The 10,795-nt window shown below is 50.8% G+C and overlaps 1 protein-coding gene across 1 annotated transcript in view; it reads left to right on the forward strand.

The window, feature by feature from the left end:
• The window catches only part of LOC136140196 (tetrapeptide repeat homeobox protein 2-like), a 26,380-nt gene extending 21,690 nt beyond the window's left edge, over positions 1-4,690 (forward strand). Inside the window, exons 2-4 of the mRNA XM_065898278.1 lie at positions 2,792-2,852; positions 3,443-3,612; positions 4,175-4,690. Of these exons, the coding sequence (XP_065754350.1) occupies positions 2,792-2,852; positions 3,443-3,612; positions 4,175-4,690 (747 nt within the window). The remainder of the gene's footprint in view (positions 1-2,791; positions 2,853-3,442; positions 3,613-4,174) is intronic.
• The last annotated feature ends 6,105 nt before the right edge of the window (positions 4,691-10,795 follow it).

A 10,795-nucleotide genomic window follows, 5' to 3' on the forward strand; every position in this document is an offset into this window, starting at 1 on the left:
TGCACACCCATCCAATCACACACCATTAGTCATCAACTTTGAGTTTTTCTCATTCTAGGAGATTCGGGAGAAAAAAAAAAAACCTAACAAGAACTCTGTCCTGGACACATTTATTTTGGCAAAAAGATACACCAGGCAAACAACGCAAAGACTACACCGGAAATCAATCGTTACTGAAGGTTCTACCCCTCAGTCCTTTTAATTGTTAATTAGCATTCCACAGTCTGAAGTGACCAAGAATTATTGATTCTTTCTCTTATTCAAGGACACAGATTGATCCCATTAACTCAGCTGATTGGTAGTTCAAGAAAATATCAATATATTCGTAGATGCTCACAGTGGTCAAGAATCCTCCCAGCACAAACCTCTTCTTGATAAAAACCAAAGGGGGGGCTTCCCTGGTGGCGCAGTGGTTGAGAGTCCACCTGCCGATGCAGGGGACGCGGGTTCGTGTCCCGGTCCGGGAAGATCCCACATGCCGCGGAGCGGCTGGGCCCGTAAGCCATGGCCGCTGAGCCTGTGCTCCGCAACGGGAGAGGCCACAACAGTGAGAGGCCCGCGTACCGCAAAAAAAAAAAAAAAAAAACAAAAAACCAAAGGGTACTACGTTCATTCGCTCCTATTCAATCTCACCAATTCAGTTTCCAAAATCTCCAAAACTCTTTTACCAGCCTTCATTCCATCAGCAGTGAGAGAAAGACACATTCCCCATCTTGTGCCCCAACCCATCTTGATCAATCTAGTAGGCAATAAAATTGCATTCGTTTCTATATTTTTATGATAGGTATTCACATAACAAAATTCACCCATTTAAAGTATGCAACTCAATGCTCCTTAGTTTATTCACAGAGCTGTGCATCCATCACCATAATCCATTCTGGAACTTTTTCATAACCCCAAATAGAAACCCCATAGCCATCACCGGTTGGTCCCAATTTTCCTCTCTCCCAAGTTCCTGGAAACCGCTAATCCACCTTCTGTCTCTATGGCTTTGTCTATGCTGGACGTTGCCTATAAATGGAACCATACAGAGTGTGACCTTTCGTACCTGGCTTCTTTCTATTGGCCTAATGTGTTCAAGGTTCATCCATGTTGTAGTGTGGATCAGTATTTTATTCCATTTCATGGTTAAAAGATACTCCATGGTATGAATAAATGACATTTTGTTTATCCCTCCATCAATAGATGGACATTTCTGTTTAATTTCCACCTTCTGGTTCCTGTGAATAGTGCTGCCATGAACATTTCCGTATTTATACATTTTCCTAAAATAGTATCAGTGAGTTTGTCCATCTAGTTATGCTTTTATTGGCCAAATAAACTACCACACTGCAAAATCTTTGAGGGCAGGGACCTTTCTTTTCTGGTCACTCCTGCTTTCCCAGCAGATTTATGAGGCCTGATAGGGAAGAGTTGATGGATTATTACTGTATCTAACACTAAGTAGCGGTTAAAAACAATGAACTTGACCTATAATAACAACATCTAAATATTTTATTTAACTTTGAATTTGATCTCCCACGTATTTCCAGCACCATGAACTGTGAGCCTTGTCAGCTGTGCTCTCCCTTGACACCCTGACCCCTGACCCCATGAAGGTCCTGCCAAAAGAGGATGGAGTCACCCACTCAGATGTCTGGACAGAACAGATGTCCCACCAGTTTCTCCCTGATGGTCTTTGGCTGAGGGTATTGGCAGCTATCACGAAACGTCTCCAACACCAGCCTACACTCCCAAAGCATGAGACAGCCAGATTCCCCAACCCCTCAGTTACCAATTCCTGGCATGGAGCCTATTCTCAATCTTTGCCCATCTAAACATCACAATGTTACATTTAATCTCCTTTAAAAAGTAGGGAGGAGCTTCTCTGGTGGCGCAGTGGTTGAGAGTCCGCCTGCCGATGCAGGGGACGCGGGTTCGTGCCCCGGTCCAGGAAGATCCCACGTGCCGCGGAACGGCTGGGCCCGTGAGCCATGGCCGCTGAGCCTGCGCGTCCGGAGCCTGTGCTCCGCAACGGGAGAGGCCACAGCGGTGAGAGGCCCGCGTACCGCAAAAAAAATAAATAAATAAAATAAAAAGTAGGGAGAAGGCGGCCTCGAGTCACGTCTTACAGATCAAGGACATTACTAGATTCTCCCCTGTCGACAGCAGCGCCATCGACTGTCCTGGTGACCAATGTGTTCCCAGCTGCCCAAGAAGCAGAAAAGATGTACAATTATGGCTGAATGTTGTCAAAAAGGAGCAGGGTAAATGGCAGGACGCCCACGTGAGCAACAGAGAGTGACGTAAATCGAATAACAAGTTCTCTCTGCTTTGTTTCACGTTGTACTTGATCACTTGTTTCATTGTCATCTCCCACTGATGATAAGAAAAGTCCCCTGGGGATGAGCATATTAAGCTGTGTCCCCCCCTGACCCCAGGAGACCCTGGCACGACCCAGGACTTCAGTCTGATGTTTAGCTCCAGGTCTATGCAGCCGGGAGAGGCAGAAAGCTGGGCTCCTGAGACCCAAGATCCTGAGTCACACAGGCAATCCAGACCCAGTTCATTCATCCCAAAAGGGAAGAGGGCAGGACCCAGGCTGTCTTAACACACAGGGCTATTAGCAGCTCCCAGGAAAGGCCCAGCGAGTAGTAGCTGCTCAATAAAGAAAGGATTAATCAATGATTGCATCTCTGCAAGGGAGTGAGTCTGAGGGTGGGGCAAGACAGGGTGGGTTCCAGGACCCTTAGGGTGTGCCCAGGTGGGCACAGCATAAAGCTGGGATGCAAGCCCCAGGCCCTGTGAGCAGAGCCTCAGATGCAGACGCAGAGCAGCAGTGAGGAGGAAGCGAGAACCCAAGTCGCTCATGGGTGAGTCTGGGCCACCAGGAGGGCTCTGGGCCGGCGGTGGGGTTGTGCAAGGGGTGTCCTAGGGCCAAGGCTGGGAGGCCTCCTGGGCATCCAGAGAAGGGCTCAGCTGTCTGAGAGCACTTCTTGCGCTGTGCTGTGGAGGGCTTAGCGGAGTCTGGGGAATGGAATTACATTACTGGGGTGAGATGAGCAGAGAGCCTGGCACGCAGTGGTCCCCTGTAAACGTCAGGGTGGCTCCAGCCCTTGGATGGGAGAGGGGGAGCCCTAAGGAGCCTGTCCTGCGTGCCTTCCCAGGCTGGGAGACCTGGAGTACTCCAGGAGCTGTGATCAGGCCCATTTCAAAGCTGTGTTCACTGAGGCCCAGAGAGGTACAGGGGCTGGGGCTGAAGTACAGAGAACTTGAGTCTGACCAAGAACATCTGGTCCCGATGCCTCAGGCTTCTCCACGCACTGCCTGCCGCCCTCAGGCCTGAGCCCCCTCACAAGGCGCTCCAGCTGCTCACAAGGGCCTGGCGCAGGTAGGGAGAGGGTGCCAGGCGGGCTGGGGGCTGTTGCTGGGGCTCATGTGACCCTGCTTCCCCCTTGGCCAGGCCCCACACGGAGTTCAGGACCCCCAAAGAGGAAGCGGCAGGAGCGCACGGTGTACACCAAAGAGCAACTGGACGTGCTCAAGGAATACTTCCAGAAGAATGAGTACCCCGGCTACCAGGACCGCCTGCGCCTGGCGACCAGGCTCAGCCTAGAGGAGCACAAACTGCAGGTCTGACGCGCCCCCCACCAGGCCCCGCCCTTCCCCGCCCCCCGCAAGACGCGCTCCCACCTCGCCGCCTATCAAGTGCCCTGCCCCTGGGCCACCTTTCCGCCCTCTCCCCTCTGCAGGAGGGGATCAGCAAGGCCAAAGCGGTCCGGTGCTGCCCTGGGTCACGCAGCAAGCAAGGGGTCTCCCGGGTGCGGACCCAGGGCTGGACCCCGAGTCTGCCTCAACCCTGTGCCATACAAGCCCTCCAACCCCACCCGGCCGGGACTGACGCCCCCCGTGGTCTCCCCGTGCCCAGACCTCAGGGCCTCTGAACCCGCGAACCTCTCGGGCAGACCCGTTCCTGGCCCCCAGGCCCCTGGGTGCCCAAGCCCTGCCCCTCCTGCCCTCTGCACCCCTCCCCGGCGGCCTCCTGAACCCCAGGGGCCTCTAATTGTGTCTGGGGGGCCGAGGGAGAGGGGAGGCCGGCTTCTCACCCGGGCGGGGCAGCCTCATACCCGGGGCAGAGGAGAATGCGCGCAGCCTCTCGCCTCTTACGCCTCCTCCCGGTCCCCTGTCTCCCCAGATGTGGTTCAAGAACCGCCGGGCCCAACGCTCCCGGCTGGTGCGACTGGCCAAGGGCCGAAGCCAGAGGGCCCGCGATGCTCCCACGGACCCCGGGATCCCCTGCACCCCCGGCCCCGCGCCTGCCCCTGTCATTGCCGCTGCCGCCGCAGTTGCCGGCCCCGCATTCCCAGACTGCCCGGGATTCCGCAGCCTGCCTCCGCGCAGCCCCGCGGGGATGCTCCCAGAGCCAGAGCCCAGCATCTGCAGCCACGGCCGGGCCATGTGGGCCCCGGCACAAGGCGCCCAGGCGCCCGTCCAGGCTGCTTCAGCCCCGGCCCCGGCCCCAGTCTGGCCTCTGGACCCCTACGACCCCAACTTTGGCCCAGATCCTTTTCCAATTCCAGATTTTACAGTGGTATTTTCACCCCAAGACCCCTCCCCCGGATCCCCCTCTCCCTTGATGTCTGGGTTCCGAAAGAGAGATGAGTCTGTGGATGAGAACGACTTAGACCCCAAGCGGTTACTGAACTTATAGGGTCATACCCCGCGGGGTCAGAGGGGACTAGGGCGTTGGGGGCCTGCGCTTGGCGCCCACGCGGTGCGGGAAGATATGGCTGCTTGGGGTTCACAGCCGGTTACTCTCCGCAGCGTGACTGCACCTCCCTTGATCCAGCCTGGGGAGGAGACATTTTTGTGTCACCGGTCGCGCAGCTCTGAATGTCCCTGCCCCCGCGCCGTTATTCGGGGCGCCCGTGGGCATTTCTGTCAATGCCTAAGTGAGCTGTGGAATTGCTGCTCGCGGTGTATGTTCCGGTTTCGCGGACGCTGCCGGAGAACTTCCTATGCGACCTGAACCAACATCATTAGCTCAGCGCTCCAGCCCAGCCTGTCGGCCGTTTAGGATTTGAGACCTTTTTTTTTTTTTTTTTTTTTTTTAACCACAAAGTTTTTTTGCGGTACGCGGGCCTCTCACAGTTGTGGCCTCTCCCGCTGCGGAGCACAGGCTCCAGATGCGCAGGCTCAGCGGCCATGGCTCATGGGCCCAACCGCTCCGCGGCATGTGGGATCTTCCCAGACAGGGGCACGAACCCGTGTCCCCCGCATCGGCAGGCGGACTCTCAACCACTGCGCCACCAGGGAAGCCCGAGACTTTTTAATGTTTGCCGATCTGCCGTCTTGTGGCTCCTTTGTAGTTTTAATATTGATGTCTCCAATGATGGACAAGTTAAGCAAGATCGTCTCACGTGTTAGTCGGACACTAGGAATACTTGTAAATTGTCCTTTCCCCCCATTTTTCTTAATTTGTTTGGATTTATGTGTCTATCCCTTTTGGTGGTTAAAGTGTTGCAAACATTTTTCCGATGTGTATTTCTTCTATAAGTAGAATTTCTTTATTTTAATGTTGTGTATTTCAGTGCCTCTCATTATCTTTTGTGATGAACCAGTGTTTTTCTTTCCTTTCCATCAGTGGCAAGCTGATATGCTGTAAAACAGTAAATTTATTTTTAAAAAATTTAAAATGATTTTCACAAGATATGCCCCCACTTTCAGGTTGACATATAAGTTTATAAAAGCTGAAGTTCAAGGTCTACTTGCCTTGTCACACACTGAAAACGGTTTACAGATAACATCGGTCTGAGATCCCCAGGCTACTGTTTTCAATATAGCTCAGGGCTTTGGGGGGGGCGGGTGGAGTTGTTCTTTTCCCTTCTAGCGTTAATGCTTTTTCTTTTCTCTTGTTTAAGACATTTCATTATCACATATAAAGATATTGTCTTCTTCTCTAAAATCTGTACAGTTTTAACTCCCATATTTTGGTCTTAAAACATCTAGAATTGATTGTGGATGTATAGTGTGAGATAGGGATTTCTTTTTGGTTTTTCCTCATGGATTTCCAATGGTCAGTTTATGGAGAGGCTGGGTGATTTGTCATAAGTCAAGGGTCCAATCATAGATGGATAGATATCTACAAAGTCTTTATTTGGGGTCCATGGTCCTTATAACCTTGCACCAATTTCATGTTCCCTCTGTCTCCGGTTTCTCTGCTGCTCTCTGTGGCCATCCTGACCCCTGGGTCTCCCCACAGCCAGTTTTCTGGCCCCGTCCCGGTCCCATTTAGCAAATGCTCCAATCCTCTTAGGCCAGGCCGGCCTCAGCAAAATATAGTGAGAATTAACAGGGATTTAGAGGTCCACATGACAGTCTGTGGTTTGGAGGTGGAGAGACAATTGCCAGGATAGAATGAGACCCTTTGTGCTTATCAGAGAGACCCCGGTAGGAATGGAGACAGAAAAAATACAAAGACCCCTCCAGGAGACTGAGGGGCAGAGAAGGAGACAGATCAGAGGCAGAGAGAGGGGACACAGCAGGGCAGAGAGGGGGAGATGGAGGCGGGGCAGAAAGGAGAGGAAACTGAGGCAGCCGAGTCTTGCTTTCAAAACCCAAACTGGCAAGGTCCCCACAGCCTGTGTCACTCCCCATGTGACACCTGCTGCCCTTTATACTCTAATACCCTTACAAAAGGTCCTTTAAGGCCAGCAGCCTAATCCCTTGCCTACAGGAGGTCACACCAAATATCACAGCACTCAAGTGCCTTTCTGAGAAGACCTCAGGCATCTGAGCTGAGCGTGAACAAGGCTGCCCAGCCGGAGACCACAGCCCTTAACCCCTCTGCTCTCTCGAGTTTTACCAAGTCTATCTGCTTCTTGGACCATTCAGAGAAAGCCATGTGGACAGCGGGACATCCATGACGCTTTGGGTAACAACCACCTGGGGGTGGGTGTGAATTACACAGAGTGTGTCATTTACAGACTGGGCACGGAGCCTGATACACAGGAAGCGCTGAGGAAATGGGCAGCCTTACTCTTCTGCCATGTAAACAACCGTCCACCCCCACTTCCAACTCTTCCCTCCTCTGACTCACCCGTCTTCCACCTCTCTGCCCTGCGGAGACCCATGCTTCCCCTCTCCTCTTCCTCTCTGGTCTCTCTCCCTCCCCCACAGTCCCTGGGCTTCTCCCCAGCAGGTTTCTTTGGCCATGACCTAGTCTGACTCACCACGTGGCCCAACCTCTTAGGCCAGGCCAGGCCAGCACCTGCAGAATCTCAGTGTGGTCAGAGGAGAGCTCAAGGGGACATGGGACATATTGGCAGATGATGTCCAAACCTTTCTCAAACCCCCGCTTCCTTGGTGGCCATGAGACTGACATTTCAGCAGTTGGTGCTGTCAGGGTCTCTGGAATGCCCTTCCCAACATAAGTCCCGGGGAGATGCTCTCAGGAAGAGATGAAGCTGCAGAATCTCCTTTCCCTGATTCATCTGTGATGACCTAAGTAGTGGATGGAACATGTTGTTGATATTCAGAGACACACTCGGTTGCATTTGCATTTTTAATCAAAACTTCATGACACTTATCTCCAAACTCAATAAGTTGTGTACATTAAATATATACAGTTTTTGTATATATTTAATATAAAAGAGGTATATGAGGAGTTGATGGAATCCTAGTTCTTTGCACAATGCCTAGCACATACCACTGGAAACTCCAGACACTGTTTCTTCTGTCTCTAGGTTCCTCCATCCCTTTTTTTCTCACACCCTCTTCATTTATATTTTACCTTATTTTATTTTTTAAATATGCATCCAGGACTTCCCTGGTGGCGCAGTGGTTAAGAATCCGCCTGCCAATGCAGGGGACACGGGTTCAAGCCCTGGTCCGGGAAGATCCCACATGCTGCGGAGCAACTAAGCCCGTGCGCCACAACTACTGAGCCTGCACGCCTAGAGCCCGTGCTCCGCAAGAGAAGCCACTGAAATGAGAAGCCCGGGGACCGCAACGAAGCCCCCGCTCGCCACAACTAGAGAAAGCCTGCACGCAGCAACGAAGATCCAACGGAGCCAAAAATAAATAAAATTAAATCTTAAAAATAGATAAATAAAATAGAATAAATATGTATCCAGCGACCATGCAAATACTGCTAACCTTCACGGCCAGGGAGCGTGTCCCCTCCCCCTCCCCCTGTCGTCCGTGTCCCCCCGCCCCGTCTCAGGTGGGGGCATCACTCACTCCTCTCTGCCCCACTGTCTCTCTGTCTCCCCATTCCTCTACCGCCCTCCTGTGGCCATCCTGGCCCCTGAGTCTCCCCACAGCCGGTCCTCTGACCCTGTCCTGGTCCCATTTAGCAAATTCTCCAATCCTCTTAGGCCAGGCCGGCATAGGAGAGAGCATTAGAGGGCTCAAGAGAGCAGGGAGAGAATTAGATCGGATTGGAGAGAGGGAAGGGAGTCACGTGACAGGTTATTTACAGAGGTTGGGAAGAGCGGGTGGACAGACATAACAGGGTGGACAGCCCTGGCGGCTACCAGGATATAACAGAAGCTTCTCCTGCTTGTCTAACAGACCCTGTTAGGGATAAATACAGAAGCGCACTGAGGAAACAGGAGCGGAGAAGGGACACCGAGAGGCAGAGGCACTGACCAATTAGAATGAGTCTCTCCCACTCAAAGACAGGTGGGCAGTGTTGGGCGTCTTGACCCCTGAGAGCCTGGAGATTTTGTTCTCTCTCATCTAGATTGCTAAGAGTACAGATTATTGTCTCTAAAATATTATTTCCCTCTGGGAAGTAACCCGAGTTTTGGCGTAAAGGCTGGCTCCAGGTCAGAGGCAGGAAAAATCAAGGCAAGCCTAGAACATCTTGTCGCACTGAAAATATGAAGCTCTCCAGGATGACTGGGGTGCTGTCCAGAGACTTGGGGGCCAACTTGAAGAAGCCAAAGTTGGAATTATTTGAGCTTCAAAAGAAGAATGTCAGGGACTTCCCTGGTGGTCCAGTGGGTAAGACTCCGCACTCCCCATGCAGGGGGCCTGGGTTCGATCCCTCATCAGAGAACTAGATTCCGCATGCATCCCACAACTAAGAAGTCCGCATGCCGCAACTGAAGATCCCGCATGCCACAACAAAGACCCGGCACAGCCCAAAATAGATAAATATTTTTTTAAAAAAATAAAGAAGAAGAAGAACATTAGCAGCAGATTGAAAGACATCAAATACGTAAAAACCCACAGGTTCATAATGGTCCTCAAAACAGAAAGAAAAGGGCTTCCCTGGTGGCGCAGTGGTTGAGAGTCCGCCTGCCGATGCAGGGGACACGGGTTCGTGCCCCGGTCCGGGAAGATCCCACATGCCGCGGAGCGGCTGGGCCCGTGAGCCATGGCCACTGAGCCTGCGCGTCCGGAGCCTGTGCTTCGCAATGGGAGAGGCCACAACAGTGAGAGGCCCGCGTACCGCAAAAAAAAAAAAAAAAAAAGAGAAATCCGTTGAGGCTCTGATTTAAACATTGCTAAAGCAAGCAGGATCGTGTGTGTCTCCTGCCTTTCCTGCGAAAATTGTAATTCAGAGTAAACAAACAGCTAAACAGAGGTTTCTTCCTTGTAGAAGAGTTACAGCCAACAAATAAAGAAGAAATTATGGAATCAGGAAATCTCTTTTTGCATCTCCTGTGAAATAACGGGTTTAGGCCAGTGTTGCCTAATAGAACTTTCTGGAATGATGGAAATAGTCTATATCTGCACTGTCCAATCCAGTAGCCACTGGCCACAAGTGACTAATGGGCACCTGAGATGTGACCACTGTGGTTGAAGGACTGAATTTTTAATTTTATATCATATTAATTAATTTAAATAGCCACAGGTAGCTCTGGGCTACCATACAGGATGATGAAAGTAAACGGTCATCAGTGGATGATGGACACCAAACCATCTGCCCTATGATTCTCAAACCTGGATACACAATGGAATGGGGGGGGGGCTTTAAAAATAGAGATGCTCACAGATGTTTATATCAGTTTTATTCATCCTGGCCAAAACTTGGAAGCAACCAATATATCCTTCAATAGATGAATGAATACATAAACTGTGGTACATTCAGACAATGGACTTTTATTCAGCGCTATAAAGAAATGAAGTACCAAGCCATGAAAAAATACGGAGGAAAACTTAATGCATATTGCTAAGTGAAAGAAGCCAATCTGAAAAGGCTACATGTTGTGTGATTTAACTATATGACATTCTGGAAATGGCAAAACTATGGAGATAGTAAAAAGATCAGTGGATGCCAAGGGTTAGAGGGGCGGGAGGGGTGAATAGGAGGAACACAGAGGACTTTTAGGGCAGGGAAACTGTTCTGTATGATACTATAATGAATACACGTCATTATATATCTGTCAAAACCCACAGAATATACAACACCAAGAGTGAACACTAATGGAAATTACGGACTTTGGGTGATAGAACGTGTCAGTGTAGCTCCACCCATTGTAACAAACGCACCACTCTGGGGATGTTGGTAGTGCGGGGAGCCTGTGCACGTGTGGTGGGGAGGGGTGTAAAGGAAATCTCTGGACTTTCAGCTCAATTTTGCTGCAAACCTAAAACTGCTCTTAAAAAAATAAAGGCTGTTTAAAATTTAAAATACAGATGCTGCCTTAAAAAACTAAAAATAGAGTTACCATATGACCCAGCAATCCCATTCCTAGGCATATATCCGGAGATGAAACCTCTAATTTGAAAAGATACATGCACCCCGATGTCCATAGCAGCACTGTTTACAATAGCTAAGACGTGGAAACAAACTAAATGTCCA

The sequence above is a fragment of the Phocoena phocoena genome, chromosome 20 (genome assembly GCF_963924675.1).
Source record: "Phocoena phocoena chromosome 20, mPhoPho1.1, whole genome shotgun sequence".
Lineage (NCBI taxonomy): Eukaryota > Metazoa > Chordata > Mammalia > Artiodactyla > Phocoenidae > Phocoena > Phocoena phocoena.